This window comes from Leptidea sinapis, chromosome 46 (genome assembly GCF_905404315.1).
Source record: "Leptidea sinapis chromosome 46, ilLepSina1.1, whole genome shotgun sequence".
Lineage (NCBI taxonomy): Eukaryota > Metazoa > Arthropoda > Insecta > Lepidoptera > Pieridae > Leptidea > Leptidea sinapis.
In genome coordinates this window covers 5,818,225-5,839,645 of record NC_066310.1, presented here as the reverse complement: position 1 = coordinate 5,839,645, position 21,421 = coordinate 5,818,225, and the positions used below count along the sequence as shown (strand labels likewise).

General features: G+C 34.3%; 1 protein-coding gene across 2 annotated transcripts in view; it reads right to left on the bottom strand.

The window, feature by feature from the left end:
• Positions 1–21,421, bottom strand: part of LOC126977919 (zinc finger protein 608-like) — a 187,433-nt gene that overhangs the window by 14,214 nt on the left and 151,798 nt on the right. For both annotated transcript variants that reach the window (XM_050826607.1, XM_050826608.1), the window contains 2 exons: positions 14,222–14,345; positions 206–293 (listed from right to left, as the gene is read on the bottom strand). In XM_050826607.1, coding sequence (XP_050682564.1) covers positions 206–293; positions 14,222–14,345 — 212 coding nt within the window. The remainder of the gene's footprint in view (positions 1–205; positions 294–14,221; positions 14,346–21,421) is intronic.

The following is a 21,421-nucleotide window of genomic DNA, read 5'->3' as shown; positions in this document are numbered from 1 at the left end:
TGCCAAAATATCCAAATACATCTAGTATGTAAGTGTTAGGTTATTTTCGTTACGGAATTTCTGGATTCGGTCTCCACGCTCAAGGCCCGCGATAGAAGCTATGCAATAGCTTAAAAAAAATAGATATCTAAAAAACTGTCCTAGGTAAAACAGGTCCCTTACTATAATATGTCTTATAATGTTTTTTTGTAAATTAGTTATTTACCTGGGGGGTGCCCAGTCGTGCCTGGTACAGTCCAGCAGTGTGCCCACGTAGGTCTTCCCTCGCCAAGTGACATTCACCACCAGCACACCTGCAAAACACATCATTACTTGTTTTACACTTGGGTTTTGTTTTATTAGGGATAACGGCTGCACACCAAATATCACCAAAGTATAGATTATCAAAATTTGCTTTAAAACAGTACCTATCATTAAAACAGTAAAATTTTAAAGTTGCTTATAATTGCATAAACTATAAATATCATTAAAAAAAGCGAGAATAGGGTTTACTTGGTGTTAAAAGGCATAAAAGGCATTTATTTTCTCAAAATTTACTTTAGAATTCTTTTTGATGTCATTTCTAATATACTAGATACTACTACCGCATCGGAAACAAATGACGCTCTGAGAGAGAACAAGCGCCGCAAGAAACTCTCCCAACATTCTCTATTTGCGCTCTTTTTAAGGAAATATACAATATAAGGAGGAGGAAGAAATGTTAGGAGATTGATTCAAATAAAATTCTAAATGTTTTTTTTTTTAATTATTAAATTTGTGATAATTGTAACCATAAATTTGTTTCAATCAGAATATTTCCGAATAACACTACAAATACACCTTGATTCATACAAAAGATTCTATTTGAAACTGTTCATTGCAAATGTCTTCTTTATATACAAAAAAGAAAAACAAGAAATGTAAAAAGAGAAAAAGTAAAGCGAGAAATTCGATCAATTTAAAAAGGCGAGCTTTAAAACAATTTGTCGCGCGAATGAAAACGAAGACACGATCAAAATGGATGCATCGGAGATATTGGCGATCGATCATCGAATTTGTCACAAAACTCAATTTAATACCGACAGCATTCACCCGGCTTGCCTTGCCTTGCGGACGTGACTTAGACGCATATTTAGGCAGGGACAGTCAGCGACATAAATGTTTTACAAAACTAAGCTTAACCTTAAACCTTAGTAAGTCATAAGAAAAAAATCATATTCGTATACTAAAACCTGATACACATAAAAGTGCTCATCCATAGATAGGTTTTATGTTGAACAATTCTTATTTAATCAAAACAAATCTTATAACTATATTTACAATACTACGACTACATAAAATTAAAACTATCATTACGTGGAAGCGTACCAAGAATACTGGCAGAATTACCGCGTTGGATAGCAAGGCTGATTCGTTGACCGAAATAGCTGCCAGCGCTTGGGTTTCCAGTAGCCTTATTGAGGCGCGAAGATAGTATTTTGAACATTCTCCGCGCCTCTGGGCCCCACGGGCCAAGTGTCTCGACACCAAACGGCACAAAGATGTATGACTCACTGAGACCAACATATTTGCGACGCTTGCTGTCTTCGGCAGTCGAAGCAGCAGCCCCAGCAGCAACTGACGTAACTTGGACATGAGAAGGAGCCAGAGTGTCGACGCAAGTTGCGTCCCACACCAGCGCCCTTCCCCGTGCCCAAGCCACCATTTATTGTATTTTATATTTATTTTTATATAGTTAAAATACGCAAACGCTTATTCAACAATGGACATTTTTATGGTAATTGATACGCCCTGCCCATTACAATGCAGTGCTGCTCAGGGTTATTGAAAAAACCAAAAATTTTGAGCGGCACTACAACTGCGCTCGCACCTTGAGACTAACGTTATCAAGTCTCATTCCCCCAGTAATTTTACTAGCTACGGCGCCCTTCAGACCGAAACAGTAATGCATACACATTACTGCTTCATGGCAGAAATAGGCGCCGTTGTGGTACCCATAATCGAGCCGGCATCCGGTGCAAAGAAGCCTCCCACTGGTGCATATACCACAAGAGCTACGTTTTTAGATGATTTAAAATGTGTTATCAAAGTTTTAATGCAATATTATTATCAATATCATGTGGTTTTATCCCACATTATGTTTCTACAATAGCACCTACAATATATAATATCCGCATCTATAAGCAACATTAAATTTAATGGCGAAGAAGAAGCGGCGCAAGAAACTCTGAAAGAAAACTTAATGACTGAAAATCAAATTATTAGAATATTCGCAGTACTGATTTTCAAATACAATATATAAGTCTTTACAAGAGTCAAAAATAATTCATCTCTAACATTATTAAATTTTCAATTGATTACATATTTTGTGGTTCACTGTACCAACAGCCCTCGCGTGCTAACTTATGCAAATTTAACTAATCAATTTCACCCCGCCCTACGTTTTCAACATTTCATGTCTAATGAGTATTACTCAAATATTAACTCATAAGTCATAACCTAAATGTAATCTACATATAAATAACATACACTAACACTATACTACTTACAGACAAACAAAGCATGCGAGAGAGAAGAACCTCTCTATATTCTAAGTCTGTTAGTATATACTAAGTCTATGGTGGGAGGAGGGAGGACCTTACTTTACCAGTGGAAGGCTCCTTTGCACAGGAAGCCGACTAGATTAGGGGTACCACAACGGCTTCTATTTATGCCGTTAAGCAGTAATGAGTAAACATTACTGTGTTTCGGTCTGAAGGGCGCCGTAGCTAGTGCAATTACTGGGCAAATGAAACTTAACATCTTGTGTCTCAAGGTGACAGTGTAATATTTTCAACCAGTGGGAGGCTCCTTTGCACAGGATGCCGACTAGATTATGGGTACCACAACGGCTTCTATTTCTGCCGTTAAGCAGTAATGAGTAAACATTACTGTGTTTCGGTCTGAAGGGCGCCGTAGCTAGTGCAATTACTGGGCAAATGAGACCTAACATCATATGTCTCAAAGTGACGAGCGCAATTGTAGGTCCGCTCAAAATTTTTGGATTTTTCAAGAATCCTGATCGACATTGCTTTGTAATGTGTAGGGCGGTACTCGAACGGTTACCTCAGTTGGTTAGAGCATCGGCACGGAACGCCAGAGGTCGTGGGTTCGAATCCCGCATCGTTCATAAAGTTTTGTTTTTCAAGTTTTATTTGTGTATATTAAATATACTAATCTACTACTAGTACTTATAATTAAAATCTACTTACTACTATATCAATGTACTGAATAATGAAAGTATTGCGTGGAAAAATATACCAGGAGTGCATATGTTTAGTAGAGTTTCGCGTGCGAGATGTATATAACTTTACATCATTTATTGTTCCACAAAACAATGGACACATAAAGCATTTCTATAAGGCATTAGCATAAAATGAAGGAATTATTACACGAGCTAAATCAATGGCCGATCCATGATAGATGAATTAAAATGTCAGCGGGATTCAATGGAAGCCGGAGCGAGACTTAAATAATGACCCATCATTTGATATTCGCCGCGAGCGATCATTTTAAATTCGGAATGCTTATTTATACGAGTATAATATAAATCTAACGGTTTTTTATATGACATTGCGGATAAATATTGTACTATGAAAAAATGTGTGTGTTGGTAACAAAACAAAAAATATTTATAAAAATTATTCCTCGTGCTATTTTTTTTATGGAATAGGAGGGCAAACGGACGTAGCTGGTGTTAAGTGATCATCACCACCCAAATTCTCTAACAACGCCAGAGGAATCACAGGAGCGGTGTACGCGCTTTTTAGAAGGTAGGTACCCATGTCGTATCGTTTCTGAATCACCGCACAAGGAAGGTGATTCCACAGCTTTGTAGTACGTGGAAGAAAGCTCCTTGAAAACCGCACTGTGGAGGACCGCCACACATCCAGATGGTGAGGATGATATCCTAACTTGTGGCGTGTCGTGCGAAGGTGGAATTTATCGACAGGATTGTAGAAAGAACAGTAATGTTATAAAGAAGATATTAAACAACAAACAAACAACCAAAGAAAATATTATAATACCGCATAATTTAGTTAAATAACGTTAGTTGAAATATCATTAAAATATACAGTATTTTTATTTTTTTTTATTTTATATTTCACAACTTATACATATGGAAATTTATTTAATCCTCGTCCATTGGTTGTGGTTCAGTAGATTGATTTACATGAGGCTTATGGTAGCTGAAGTATGATACTGTCTCTGAAGTATGGTAGCGAAAGTGTAAAGGAAAAGAAGGAAGAAAAGAAAAAGTAGTTAAAAGTGGAAAGTGATCCAGGAGAAGAAGAAGATAGAAGAGAAATAGTGGTGCGGTGTTATCTGTTGAAGGCACCGCTATCGACAAGAGGAAGAGCGGCAGACCGGCGAAGTGCAAGTTCGAAAAGTGAACGCAAATAAAGACTCGTTCCTTTAATTGGAGTTATTATTCCAATCCCTGACCCACTCACGTGTCAATACAAATGGTTTAATAGACCAATTAACTACGATAGGGTGTCGTCGTGCACGCGAATCGTTGAAATTCACTTTCTTTTCTTTATTTTTTTTTTATGAAAATAAGGGACGAGACGAGCAGGACGTTCAACTGATGGTGATTGATACGCCCTACCCATTACAATACAGTGCTACTCAGGATTCTTGAAAAACCCAAAAATTCTGAGCAACACCACAATTGCGCTCGTCGCCCTGAGACATAAGATGTTGTCTCATTTGCCCAGTAATTTCACTAGCTACGGCGCCGTTCAGACCGAAACACAGTAATGTTTACACATTACTGCTTCACGGCAGAAATAGGAGCCGTTGTGGTACCCATAATCTAGCCGGCTTCCTGTGCAAAGGAGCCTCCCACTGTTATAATAATTCCCTGACGCGCCGAAAGAAGTGCATAACATCAAAAAAGTGTGTGTACTTATGTATGCACGCAAGAAGTTATACTTCTTTGGCCTAACGAAGCAAAAATCATTAAAATTATTTATTTCTCGTGCTACGTTTGTAGAAAGAACAATTTTGTAAAAATCTTGCATAGATGCCTTTGACAACTAATTATTAAATAATGAATATGGATGTATGCCTAAGAAACCAAAAAAAAATAACTAGTGACGCAAACGTCAGAAAATTATAGGAACAAAATTTCATTCTCATCATTTCTTCATTAGGCGCCTAAAGAAGTATTACTTCAAAAATTATTCAAAATAATAATTAACACATGGTTAAATGACGTACATGTACCACCACGGTCGAGTAAAAAAAGAAAGACTCCGTGTCGACTTAAATAACAGTGAAGTACCAAAACAAGCCGGTAAACGAGCAAAACAAGCCGGCAAACGAGTAAATACATAGCCCCACGCACACACTCCAACTAATACAAACCGATCGGCCGCCATTATGAGATTTGCCATTGTCTGTGACAGATCAGTTTGCGTCGCAATAAAATATTTTAAAAATGCCGTCGTGCGTTGTGAAAAAGGGTAAAAACGATACTATAAACGTATTTTTGGCCATATATGTGTATTTGAGGGAGAAAAAATTGTGTAACTAGTATCCCCCGTAGCCGCACACACTAGCATGAAGGTGCTTCACTTGCTAATATCACGGCGCGGAGTCCTCCTTTGTTCCCACAATCAATTTTATTTATATAATATAATACTTCAGTAGTTTCTGTTCAAATCAAGATCTTTGACCTTTTATTGATTGAGCGATAGCAGACGATAGCCCGGTTTTTATCGTGTCTGAATAAAGTAATATGTTAAATATGTTTTATTGCCTTGGAAACCAGTTTAAATTCGCTCTTCATTTGTTTCCATTTGTGAATAAGCCCCAACGCAACGGGTCCTACGTTCAAGTTAAACCAACGAACGGTGAAATTGCAATTCTGGAGCGGTTTGTTGTAATCTTTTGTTTCGTGTGTTGTGAGCTCAATCTCATTTACACCCTGTACTTGAACGAGTTAAGGATCTATTAGATTTAAAAATCAAACCAAGCGAAATGACACACCTAATTCAAAAGGGTCTTTAAGCTATGTCAAATAATGAAGACGAGCTCGATGCTCAGCTGATGGTAATTGATATGATCTACTCATTACAATGCAGTGCCGCTCAGGATTCTTAAAAAATCCAAAAATTCTGAGCGGCACTACAACTACGTTCACCTTGAGACATAGGATGTTAAGTCTAATTTTACCAGCTATGACGCCCTTCAGACCGAAACACGATAATGTTTACACATTACTGGTTCACGGTAGAAATAGGCGCCGTTGTGGTACCCATAATCTAGCCGGCATCCTGTTCAAAGGAGCCTCCCACTTGTACAAAATATGTCAATAAAGTTATAAATCACATTTAATGGTATTACTTAGTTGTTTGAGTTATTAGGACATCATAAATCGTCAAGCACTTCACATAAAGTTATAGGATATATATATATATATATATATATATATATATATAGAATAGTTAAACAGGTTTTCACTAACATTAGTTTTATTGTATTACAAAATGAGTTAAAATTTAAGCGAAACGATTACCAGCGCCATAAAGTCTCATAAAATACATACTGACAACATGAAATAGTGACAACAAAGAATCGCAAACAACGAACCCATTATAACGGTTAATAAACTAATATTTATTAGTGTTATTATTAAGCTGGTTGTTACCAGAGAGTGTATCTCTTCATAATGTCCCACAAACTTCCGACCACTTCATTAACATCCATTCACCGTGAGCTTGAGTCAACTTCACACTTTTCGCGAGTCTACAAAGTTAATTTAATAAGCGACCTCGCCCCGACAACTTAACGCTCCAACAAACTAACTATTGCGATAACGATATCTTGAAAACTCATTAACGTTTTATTTCGTCTCAATATACCTATACTTATAATACCCAAAATTATTAACATAGACCCTAGTAATTTCTTTAATGTCGGGCGCACTCGAGGTGAATGTATAAATTATTAATATCTTATCTTATAGAAGAATCCACGAAAATACAAAAGTGTACTTGATAAAAGTTGCCAGCGGAAAAATCCATCCTGAGTAAATGAATAATGAATAATGAATATTTATGTACAATATTACGCAGTGGTGCATTGTACATTGATGTCAAGGGTTGTCTTGATCACCTACCATCGCTAATGATGTACTTAATTTTATTGAGTTACTAGGGCATCATAAATCATAGTGTTATAGCCAAACGCCTTAACACCTTGATTTGTTACAGAGATCTTTGTTTATATTTAGATGTTCAAATAAATTTACTATTTGAGGTAATAGATAATAATTTAACGGTGTTTGTGACACAATAAAGTCTCTTACTATCACAAATGTTGACACAAAAAAGAGGCATCGCAAACAACGAACGCAAGAATCCTGTTAATACATTCTGTTGTCATTTTATTTGTGAAATAACACGAACCACGCTCGCGCCTCCCCTCCTCGACCCCAACTCCCATCTGCTCCTTATCTATATTCACGTAGTCTCTATAAATGTACTAGACGTGGAATCCTCCCCGCCGTACCACAATTTATATTCGAGACGTAATACGGAAAATTATTTCGAGTTCGTTTCATTTCCAGTTATTGTATGATCTAAGTTGTATTTATTTGTTCGATAGAGAAGTTAGGTACTGTTCTTAAATGTGTTATTTAATATTTTTCATTGTTAGAGCGCCCTCGCACTACGTCCGATCCGAATCTGATCCGTACCCGTGAAAATACGGTCGGGTGTAGTCGAGAACTATTTCTAACGGTTGACGGAAAGAAATCGGATGACGAAAGCCGGATCTAGTACGTAAACTACAATAGAAATAGTTCTACGACAATTTCGGACCGTGTTTTCACGCCTACGGATCGGATTCGGATCGAACGTAGTGCGAAAGCGCTCTTAGTCTTTAATTTTTTTTTAATTGTCATATAAGTTGGCATACCATCTACATGGGTGTATGACTTCATAAATATAACGTATCACACATTCAAAATATCAGTGACATTATTCAGAACTCCAAGCAACTGCATTAATATCTCAACAGATAAGATTCGTTTAAGAATATTCTTAACAACCGACTAATTATCGAAGTCTCCCACGGCGCGACAAAAATATAAGTGGCAGAGAATTGGTAGCCTACACCTCCACACGGCCGGATAATTTTGGAGCACAGTACGCGGTGATTTATTATTGCGTTTCGTAATCAGGTGCCCCTGGGAGAGACATTGTTCGCTGTCCGTTCTGTTATGCCTGCCCTAATGGTGTACGATCATTGATTCACAAGCGAAACATTATTTAACATCGGCATCATCTAGTAAATTAAACCTTACTGCGTCTGTGGTAAAGCTTGTATTCGCTCAAACAATGAAATATTTTTCAGTGAATTATTAAAAAAGATAACAATTGAGATAGACAATACGCTTCTGAGGTATTGAGAATTCTGTCATTTATTAAATGTGAATTAACTGTAAAAATATTGTTATTTGAAATTGGATTTGCATTAAGATTTTGAATTTGTTTTGAAGTTAAAAAATAATTTTAACAAAAAAACAACTGACTTCATAACAACTATTCCAAAACAATAGATATTATATACACTTAAAAGTATTAAAATAATTGCGTATTTTTATACAATCTAATTAATTAATCTAATTCTAGTTACGATTATTGTTATTTTTGGAGTCGGTGTTATCCATAATAGGTTTTTAACTACATACATAGTTATAGGTGAGATGTGCTTGAAAGCGTACCCAGTTGAGGTAACAAACATAAAAAAAACATACCGACGAATTGAGAACCTCCTCCTTTTTTGAAGTCGGCTAAAAATGTGAACAAATCACAAGAATATTAATTTACAAATGGTAAATAAAGTAAATATAAAATAAACAGGAAGCCATTTTATAAGTATTCTAAGAACTAACGACCCTATCTCGCTTCGTAGAAAATTGAAAAGATTACTTCTTGTTTTTCCAAAGTAAATATACATCAAAGGCTTTGAAAGTTGTTTAAAGGCCTGTTAAAGCGCACTAGAAGAACTTTACCTTGCAAGTAGAGCAACAAAGAGTGAACACCTAAGTATTTGACCTGATTACTTGTAGACTCTCGTGTTGCAAAGAACGCTTTTATTTTTCTTACGCGACTCTTAATTTTCTTGCTATATTTTATTAATAGTGCCGACTTATTTGTATTTGCAATATAGAAAGCTTATTAAAACTAGGCATTAGTGTTCATTCATCATCAACCGGAAGACGTCCACTGCTGGACAAAGGCCTCCCAACGTATTCCAGCGATCTTGACCAGATCGTCGGTCCATCTTGTAGGGGGCCTACTAACACTGCGTCTTCCGGTACGTGGTCGTCATTCGGGGACTTTACTGCTCCAACGGCCATCTGTCCGTCGAACTATGTGCCCTGCCCACCGCCACTTCAGTTTCACAAACATTTGAACTATGGCGGTAACTTTGGTAGTGTACATTAATTAAATATTATTAAAAAATAAGTTTATGGAGTTTTCGGAAAACTGAAAATTGTATAAGTATACATCTATCTTTCATTTGCTTAATTAGCTATTGTGATCAAAATATGAGCCATTTGATTTATAACGCATACCAAAATATTATTTTAAAAACAGCCACCGCGGAAATAAATTTAAAATTAAAATCCGATTTTTAATACTAAAATTGTCTCTTAATAATTTCTATTCCTTTGTTTTGAAAATACAATATTTATTATACATACATAACGCAATAAAATTTTAATAGAGCTAGATAACATACCAGGATAACAGAAAGGTGTAAGAGCCTTGTATGGCTTAACAGGTTTATTATTCAGCGATGCTATCCAACGCCGTGAGCGTCGTGTAATTATATAGGTATTCATTCTCATTGAGTGTGGTGTTTTATGTATGTTATGAATTCATTAATATTGTACACGGATGCCAAATGAAAAGATATTGAGGAGATCGCTGTAAGTACACGCTTAATTCTCGGATCGATTGCAATTATTCACATTTCAAACAAAATAATATCAAGTAAAAAGTTATAAAGTATAGTTCATCTTTAATTAACCGGTAAGCCGCGTAGTTACATTTGTCAGCAAGAATACATACCTGTATATGAGAGGTACCTACATATATGAACTTTATATAATTAATATTGTTCATAAAAATAGAATGAATTTTCTATAATTTAAGAAGTTTAGTTCAAGTTAAAGTTAGTTCACTAAACTTCTTTACCACCTGAATGTAATGTAAGGTGTAACTTGATATTTTTTGTGTGGATTTATGTGCGTTTAGTGCAATCAGGTGTGACGATTTTCTTGTTTTAGGGTTTTTAACAAAAGTTTATTTTTTTATATTTTATTATTAAATGAGTTTGAGTTAAACTGTTACTAACTTCACCGTATGGAGGTCGGCACGCCCAACTCATAAACTGAACACACCATAGTGTGTTCTGATTCAAAATTTGTACCCAGTGTCACCCTCACAGTATTAAAATCCTATCTGTAAAATCCATAGAGACATTCAGGCCGCACAGCATGCCAAACAAGTATACATACTGTAACAAGGAGTTCTTATCCGCATATAAGAACTCATTGTTCTATGGTTGGCCGTCTAGCTATAGAATTCGATTTTATTTTAAATTTTAATATTGACGCGAATGAAATTATCGAATAAGACGGAATATAAATGATGAGAAGTGAAAACGGTCGGCCTTTAGCCTAATATTAATATTTTATATTAATATTAGATAGAAAGTGAAAGTGAATATAGAAGTATTAGAGAAGTAACATTGTTTCATTAAGCAACGATCCCGCGTGTGAGGGAGGGGTTACAATACATACACTCTCGAAAAACATAACCCTCCTTCTGGCGGAGTCGGGTAAAAACGGACGAAAATACCATATAATAGTCGCAGTATTATTAAAAATACCTCAGATCATTTATACGTCTAGCTAGTCTATGACAGCTGTGAAAACTTTGAAATAAATTGAGTTTAGAACTAACCACTAATTTGAGCAATTCACGCACACAAACACAAAGTCACATACAAATCGTAAATGGTGAAAAGTATAACTATCACCGTCACTGGTGTTTTTTGACCTGAATGAACTTATAATTTGAATAAAATATTTAACTTTTTCTTCATGTATTTCAAACAAGTATTTCTAACATACATATTCACGATTCACGAAAGCCACGCGCCGCCAAGTCCGAATCATTCTTGCCTTGTACTTTGTCATAATGCGGCAATTTCTTTTTTTTTGTTTTTGTGCTGTAGCAAAAAAGCTGTTTGAGATATTATTGATACAGTATGGGACCAAGAGAGTCACAAATATCTAGATTATAAGATTTAAAATTAGGACTGTGTACAATCAATATATATCTAGTCAGACTGTAATTATTTCTACAAATAAAAACTTCTTGAAATTTATCTTCTTCCTCTTCGTCCATTTGAGATAAAAATTGAGATAGACAATACGCTTTTGCGGTATTGGGTATTCTGTAATTTATTAATTCTGAATTAACTGTTAAAATATTGTTATTTTTAATGGTCAGCTTCTGTCTGTTTTTGAAATAGGATTTGCATTAAGATTTTGAATCTGTTTTAAAGTTAAAATGTGACCAAATCACAAGAATTTTAAGAGAAATTTACTTTATTCTTTTTTTGTTTTTGTGTTGTAGAAAAGAGCTGTTTGAGATATTATAGATACAGTATGGGACCAAGAGACTCACCAATATCTAGATTAAAAGATTTAAAATCAGGACTGTGTACAATCAATATACGACTAGTCTTACTATAATAATTATTTCCACAACTTAAAAACTTCTTTGTAGAAATCTAATGTTTTTATGACAATAAGGGACGAGATGAGCAGGACGTTTAGCTGATGGTAATTGTTGCGCCCTGCCCATTACAATGCAGTGCCGCTCAGGATTCTTGAAATACCCAAAAATTGAAAACACATTGAGACATAAGATGTTAAGTCACATTTGCCCAGTAATTTCACTAGCTACGGCGGCCTTCAGACCGAAACACAGCAATGCTTACACATTACTGTTTCACGGCAGAAATAGGCGCCGTTGTGGTACTCATAATCTAACCAACATCCTGTGCAAAGGAGCCTCCCATTATCTACTTAACTTGCAGATTCTTCGTCTTCGTCCGTATGAGAATTGATTAGTTTTTAAATGGGATGCTGGATGTAAGATTCAAACGCATCGGAGTTTAGAGGTTTCCCATTGAAGTCGGTAATTTAAACATTATTCGATAATAACCGAAATAAAATTAGGCCACGGGTAAAAATTTCCTAAGTTTCGTTTACTTCTAGTTATAATAACTGCTATTAAAATTGAAACTGCTATTATTAGCATTTAACACAGCTATATAAAAGACGCGCCGAATGACCAGGTGCGTGCGAATTAATATTTATGAGAGGGTTTTCAACTGTTTGTTAAATTCGGGTCGATTGGGGTCGCGAACCCCTAACACTTAATCTATTTATTACCAGCCCTTCATGTTACCAATTGTAAATTTAGAACTTTACTGATTCAACATATAGATTTGCTTTTATATACGTCTTAAGTGTTCATTGAGGTTCAGAAGTAAAAGGCTATTGAAGAAAGTTATGAAAACAAAATCGGGGATAGTTTGATGCTGTATATATCTATCACTCCAAACTTTATTTATATCTCTTGATAGCTTTTGTTTCTCTTTAGAATCAAGGAAATCGTAACGTAGAAGTATTTTTGGTATTTTAACTGCGTCGTAAATTTGAGTTCTATGAATTATGTTCTAAGTTATGGACACAGCTTCATTATCAAGGTTAAGGTGCACAGTAACATTTCTTCATTTTATTGCTCTTTTTGTACTAAATATTGTTGTTTGAATTTTAACCACCACTGTAACTAATAAATTGACTGTCTTTTGTTTTGTTTTTTGTATCACATTATTAAAGCTATTTCCAAGATATAAACGATATAATAATATAATTCAATAATTAACTTATTTCGTGATGGTAAAGTTGTAAAATCAAGTGACGAAAGAAGTTCTATTTTAAGAACTATGCTATGGTTGTGTGGAATTATGCAGAACCAATTGTTTTATAAAGACTTAAGTAAAAAAAAAGTCCTAAAGTTCTCAGTTTAAATAAATGTGCAAAAACTGAATCTAAAAAATAAAATGCACATTTAGCTAGGTACATATCGTCTATTTATTATTATTTTGTAAAATGAAAAGCTTTAGTTCGAACAATTGCTACTAATATTATAAGTGTGAATGTAAGTTTGTTTGTTACGCTTTTACGCCGGAGCTACTGAACCGATTTTTATGAAATTTGGTACAGCGACAGACTAAAGCTGGGGAAAGGACATAGGCTATATTTTATCCCGGAAATATCCATGGTTCCCGCGGGATTTATGACTATTTACTAATATTTATGACTAAACTGAAATTCACTTCGATGAGCTATAACTATACCAATAGTAGGTTTAGTTTGCCATAGCAATCTTCCTAATCTAATCTCCGAAATAAGATTCGTAGAATATGTTGCGAAAGGGAGCGAAAACGGGAACTGGAACTGGAATAGGACATGATATAATCTTCAATTCCTAACTTGCTTATTATTTTTAAAAGCCCTTTATCAATGCGGACGAAGTCGCGGGCATCAGCTAGTAAATATAATTTTTAGGCATAACCTAAGGGCCGTTCACACTTCTAATTAGTTTTTGTACCAAGGTAATAAATTCCGTGCAGTCTCATTAAAATACAAAGTATTAAATAATCGAAAGAGTTATTTGTCAGTTTTAATGATCAAAGCAGTGACGTCACTTCGCAAACATTAATTAACGGACTGAGACGAGGGCATGAGACGCGCACATTTCCACGTAGCAATAATAATTATTCATCGTCCCTTTTATGATTATTTTAATGCGATTTTGCCTGTAGCAATTTGATTTTACTTCAAATAAGACAAAAACGGTTACACAACGCGTTTCACTCAAATTAATGGCATTTAAATAGGTACGGTAGGCAGATAGATGGATTTTTAAACAAATCTGTTTAAATTAAATTCGTTGTAAGGATCTATCTAGGTGGTGGGACCGTCTGTTATTGTCGCTTGAAGGATTGCCAAGCAGGTAAGTGTAATAGGCGTGCAAAAGCGTGATGGAGGTTATGCGAGGCGCTACAGTGCACTCGTGCTTATATAACAACTCACCACCTTCCGTTTCGTGCCACACGATGCCCTCCAGCGTGACTGATGTACCAGGCTCACAGGGCCCCAAGCAGTCCGGCTCCGTTATTGTTCCAACTGATGTTCCTACGCAGACTTCTGCTGTTTCCTGTAAAGAAAAATCGTTGATGGATTAAGAAATTATCAAATTATTGGATTGGTTTTATATAGTAAAGATTTTGCGAGCTTTTGGCACCCAATCCTGATGTCCGTGCATCAATTTACACATAAATGGAATCGTTTTTGTTTTAATTTTAACAGTAAGTTATTATGCTTATTTGGTCTTAGTTAAAGGTGAAAAACCAAAAACCATTTATTCTAAGCAAATACCACGCATATTAATTTTATAATACGTTACCACCACTATGTAAAAGATGAGCTGGAGATGAGATTATAATAACTGGCAAAAAAGGCATAATATTACCAATATTGTTTCAGCAAACAGTTTTCAACTTTTGCTTTTTACGATATATTTATAAGTATATTACAGTAAGGGTTTAGAAAAATTCACCTTGCAACTAATTCGACTCATTTTGTAGGACACCGTAATTGGTTCAATAGATTATTCTAGACTTTCAAAGTTGTTCAGTGATGTCTAAATTAAGCATTTACTGTCAGCATTTCCAATCAATCAATTAGGAAATTCGGCAGGTCATCGTGTTTTAAACGACCCCCAGTGATTCTTTTTCTTTCTCTTTACCGCTTTGAGAACGACGAAATTTTCACGTAGAATTAAAGTAATTCATTTCCGTTGCAAAAAAATATTGTTCCTAGTTTATAAATAAAGAACGATTCATTCATTGCAGGCAATGAACGTCATTGGGCGAAACTATTATTACAGATGGATGCTGTTTTCTTGTATGTAAATAAAAAAAGTGTACTTTTTTATCTCTCGTAATTTACACAAAAAATTCATCCATCCATCCGCTAGTGGGAAAAGCACAACTTGGCAGCACTATCGAATTACGACAATCGTTCTACAACAACCTACTAGGGCTGCATAAATGCCTCGCAAGTCGTAAATACGAAGAACGTTTACGGAGCGGAACATAATCAAATGAAGCCATTTACATTCGCCGGCTGATATGCGAGGAGTACAACAATATAGTTGCCGTCTCCCTCGCACACCCGCTTAATGGCGTAACAAATTACGAACTCAAGAAACATAAAGCCCACTGAGAGCATAGACATTAGACAATGATACACGAACAGAATTATAAGAATCAACTTATTAGGAGTCGCAGATTCTCCTCGTAAAATAAATCAATTTGTTGTCAATATCCGCGTACACTAGAACTAGTCCGTATACTTAATACTAACTCAACAATTTTATATGTAACCCAGAAGGCGTCTCAACTCTCAATACGTAAGTGTATTGTTGTCACTGTCTTAATAACTGAGCGTAAAAGAGACAGCACTTGATCATAGACCTCCTAGGTCAACGTACTAGGCGGTAAGCAATGATCAAAGATTCTTCGATAGTCTACTACGATCATAATTTAATGTTTCGTTTGACGTGGCTACTCTATTACTTTTCTGATGCCCGCCCCTTCCAGCCCATATTTGAAACCCCTTGTACTACAATAATTATGTTCAGTTTCGAAGACATGGCCTGCTTCTAAGTATATATATTATATAATCAACACTTTGCATCCTTCTTGGTTTATTCCCAGGTATAACTTTATGCCAAGTATATTTGTAAGGCCGTTTAGTTTTATTAAGATTACATTACGTCATAAAAAAATAATGATATTTTGTAACAAACCTCAAAAATCTAATTGTAGACGAAAATTATATTTTTCTATTCGCACGAATTTGGCCTTAACTCAAATTATTAACGACTATCAAAATATAGGTAGTAATAATAAAAAAACTATAGTTTGTAAGACGATATAAGTAATATATTATTAGAAGTAGTAGTATTATTATTTAATTAGTTTTATTAATAATTACTGCGTTCTAGTAAATATTCACAAGTACGAATTACGTCACATATCAATTTTGTAATCCCTACTATAATATTATAAATGTGAAGGTTTGTTTGTTACGCTTTCACGCCAAAACCACTGAACCGATTCTGATGAAATTTGGTACAGAGAAAGACTAGACTAGAGCCTGGATACGGACATGGCTACTTTTTAAAGACATTTTTTTTAAAAAGGGCATGAACGAGTTGAAATAAGGGATTAAGGTCTGCATAGGAATTCTGCATTTTTAGAGATAAAACCATGAAACTTTGTATTAAGTCACTTGATAAGAGGTAATTTATAAAATTTTGTTCGATTTCCGAAACTTTAACCTACATGGGGGATAAAATGGAAGATTAAAATTCGTAGGGAAATACTACTAAAGATTCTGTCCACAGTGAATAGCAGAGCGCCGCCAGCAGCGAAAGAAGATGAAAGAGAAGAAGAAAAGTTTGTATGTGTATTATTTGAAAAGTGTCCTAAAAAAATGCTGCCTAAAAGTATTCCACGCGGACGAAGTCGTGGGTAAAAGCTAGTTAATAATAATCTAAAACATGATTGTCTATCAAAAGAAGCCTAGCTCACTTGCAAACACCATATTTGATACTTGATACTTATAATTTCTATTTTTTCAAATAATATATAACCATAGAGACAGCACTAAACAGACGGCCACACACACTATGATCAGTGTAAACGGTACATTAATGTATGACAGATGCACGTCCCAGGGCCCACGCAACAATAGGCACGTTGCATACGACTAAGCATGTTTCACTGTGAGAATTATTACTGTACAATAAAAATGTCTGTTATACCACCAACATTGCCAAGTTGCGGAAATTGGTAACTATCTTATATAAATTACGTGACACGTTGTTTGTCCGCGATGGACTTCTAATCTAATGAACGGATTTTAATGGGGATTACTTCATGGATATGCTGAGATGGTTTGGACATGTCGAGAGAATGAATGAAGAACGATTGACGAAAAAAGTGTATAAGGCCAGTGTGAATGAAAGGGTTGGAAGGGGTAGACCTAGGCGGACGTTCCGAGATCAAATCAGGGACGTCTTGAAAAAAGGCCAGGTCAAGAGTACCCTAAACCGGAGAGCATGTATGAAAGGAATAATGAAAGTGGACGAAGCGAAACAAGTATGTAAGGATCGTAGCAAGTGGAAAGAAGTGGTCTCTGCCTACCCCTACGGGAAAGAGGCGTGATTTTATATATGTATGTATGTATGTACTTCATGGAGTGCAGTTTGGTCCAACTTGAGAGATAGGATAGTTTTTATTTCAATTTGGGACCCATCATTATTTTTATTAACAATATTTGTTTTGTATGGACATATTTTAGCTGTGAAACAATTTCATTATAACAACAAGGAGCATATGTTACGAAATAATTCTTGATGTTTTGAAATATTATTGGCAAATTCTTATAAAACAGTATTTGTTTTTATCTACAGAACAACGTCTGTCGGGTCAGCTAGTAGTTTATATGGTAAAAGATATTTTAAAGCAATTTTTAACATTTCCATATTCGATAAATAAGTTTTTATAAATTTTTTTTTCTTTCAATTATGGAACAAATTAATATAGTTATTATAATGTTGCCCCACTTGCATTACAATCTATCCTTAACTTAGATTAATAAGTATTGTTTTGAAATATTATTGGCAAATTCTTATAAAACAGTATTTGTTTTTATCTACAGAACAACGTCTGTCGGGTCAGCTAGTAGTTTATATGGTAAAAGATATTTTAAAGCAATTTTTAACATTTCCATATTCGATAAATAAGTTTTTATAAATTTTTTTTTCTTTCAATTATGGAACAAATTAATATAGTTATTATAATGTTGCCCCACTTGCATTACAATCTATCCTTAACTTAGATTAATAAGTATTGTTTTGAAATATTATTGGCAAATTCTTATAAAACAGTATTTGTTTTTATCTACAGAACAACGTCTGTCGGGTCAGCTAGTAGTTTATATGGTAAAAGATATTTTAAAGCAATTTTTAACATTTCCATATTCGATAAATAAGTTTTTATAAATTTTTTTTTCTTTCAATTATGGAACAAATTAATATAGTTATTATAATGTTGCCCCACTTGCATTACAATCTATCCTTAACTTAGATTAATAAGTATTGTTTTGAAATATTATTGGCAAATTCTTATAAAACAGTATTTGTTTTTATCTACAGAACAACGTCTGTCGGGTCAGCTAGTAGTTTATATGGTAAAAGATATTTTAAAGCAATTTTTAACATTTCCATATTCGATAAATAAGTTTTTATAAATTTTTTTTTCTTTCAATTATGGAACAAATTAATATAGTTATTATAATGTTGCCCCACTTGCATTACAATCTATCCTTAACTTAGATTAATAAGTATTGTTTTGAAATATTATTGGCAAATTCTTATAAAACAGTATTTGTTTTTATCTACAGAACAACGTCTGTCGGGTCAGCTAGTAGTTTATATGGTAAAAGATATTTTAAAGCAATTTTTAACATTTCCATATTCGATAAATAAGTTTTTATAAATTTTTTTTTCTTTCAATTATGGAACAAATTAATATAGTTATTATAATGTTGCCCCACTTGCATTACAATCTATCCTTAACTTAGATTAATAAGTATTGTTTTGAAATATTATTGGCAAATTCTTATAAAACAGTATTTGTTTTTATCTACAGAACAACGTCTGTCGGGTCAGCTAGTAGTTTATATGGTAAAAGATATTTTAAAGCAATTTTTAACATTTCCATATTCGATAAATAAGTTTTTATAAATTTTTTTTTCTTTCAATTATGGAACAAATTAATATAGTTATTATAATGTTGCCCCACTTGCATTACAATCTATCCTTAACTTAGATTAATAAGTATTGTTTTGAAATATTATTGGCAAATTCTTATAAAACAGTATTTGTTTTTATCTACAGAACAACGTCTGTCGGGTCAGCTAGTAGTTTATATGGTAAAAGATATTTTAAAGCAATTTTTAACATTTCCATATTCGATAAATAAGTTTTTATAAATTTTTTTTTCTTTCAATTATGGAACAAATTAATATAGTTATTATAATGTTGCCCCACTTGCATTACAATCTATCCTTAACTTAGATTAATAAGTATTGTTTTGAAATATTATTGGCAAATTCTTATAAAACAGTATTTGTTTTTATCTACAGAACAACGTCTGTCGGGTCAGCTAGTAGTTTATATGGTAAAAGATATTTTAAAGCAATTTTTAACATTTCCATATTCGATAAATAAGTTTTTATAAATTTTTTTGTCTTTTTTTTTCTTTCAATTATGGAACATATTAATATAGTTATTATAATGTTGCCCCACTTGCATTACAATCTAGCCTTAACTTAGATTAATAAGTATATCTACTTTAACTTAAACTGCTATATACATTAAACTAAGAATGTGTCCATTAACACATTTCTTAATGTCTCTATTGAGAGGAAGTCACTTTGTTCGTGTGTCTTTTATAATATCCTTTTATTTTGTGCTAGCTGACCCAGCAAACGTTGTATTGCCGATATTAAAATCGCGATACAAAAGTAACTGTTGATTGTAGATGGGTGAAAATTTGAAGTTGTATGTATTTTTAATACTGACTCATAATCAAACAAATTTAAAAAAAATGTCAAAAAATTAAAAAAATTAAATTAACATTTAGGGGGATGAAAAATAGATGTTGTCCGATTCTCAGACCTACCCAATATGCACTCAAAATTTCATGAGAATCGGTCAAGCCGTTTCGGAGGAGTTCAAAGTTTGACACCATGACACAAGAATTTTATATATTAGATTACACTAATTCACCATGAGTAGCACTACACTAACTCAAAAGATTTTGTTCGTTTTAGTCTTCTTACTATATCAGTGTTCATTTTTGTCTCCGGCATTTTTTTTTATATATCCGGACAAGACGCGATATCTTTAGAATATATTATATAGTTTTGGTTGTGGTTGCAAAAGCCTCTTAAACATAATAGATCTTTTTCAGATTTAAGAATTCGAAAACAACATACCGTCGGGCTAACGCGGGAGAGACAATCATTAGTAAGATAACGTCAACTGTAGCTCCGACTAAAAATCTTGTGTAAAAAACTGAAAAAATCAGGATTTTGTCCTCGGCAAATCTCTCCTACTTTACTTGAAAATCAATTTTTTTATGGAAAAGGAGGACAAACGAGCGTACGGGTCACCTGGTTGGCTGGTTTCCACGGAAGACCAGCATTGTGGATTCTTTCGAAAACACAACTATGTTGGTTTGGGTCCCATTGGCGTCATTAGATCATAATTAGATTAGTATAACTTTAAAAACTATTATCAGAATGTATAATGACGTCAATAAACATTTTTTCTTTCTTTCTTTCTTTCTGGTGTTAAGTGAGCACCGCCGCCCATATTCTCTCGCACCAAAGGAATCACAGAAGCGTTGCCGGCCTTTAAGGAAGGCTTTTTTTGAAGGTACCCATGTCGTATCGTCCCGGAAACACCGCACAAGGAAGTTCATTCAATCGATCAATACATACAATTTGATCTAGGGTTGAAGAAAAAAAGAGTCGAGACCGTTTGTATGTAAAAATGCCCAGTAAAGTTTCCATTTAAGTTTTTCAAAACTTTTTCCAACAACGCGATGATCGAGCTAAGCCCAGTTTTATTCTGAAATGTTCAAACCAATCGCATTTGCTACACGAGATAGCAACTAGTATTCTATAACGTACACTAAAACCACAAGTATGTTCCTACATGCGATACCGCTATTAAAATTATTGAGGCGAACATTTCCGAGGGACTCGAATAACATGAGGGGTGAGGGTGACGCGTACAGCTACGTACTTAACCAAAGGGGGGTGGACTGCCACACTTCGTCAGCTGTTGATTTGTCTATTTTCAAAAAAAAACTATTACGGTTTTATTACAAAACAAATAGTTTAAACATGGCTTACGGCCGTTTTCAATAACCTATCTATCGTTAGTTTAACTTACTAGAGGTAGACAAATCTATCCTTTTACGTTTACTTACGACCGTTCCCAATATTCAGTCTATCTCTTACTTGAGATAAAAATCGTAACTATCGTTGACTTTTAACAACTTGACCCTGTTACTTTTGTGTTACAGTGATGCGCGCGCTTCTTAAAATTTCACTCTCATCAAATTTTCATACCGCGCCTAAAGAAGT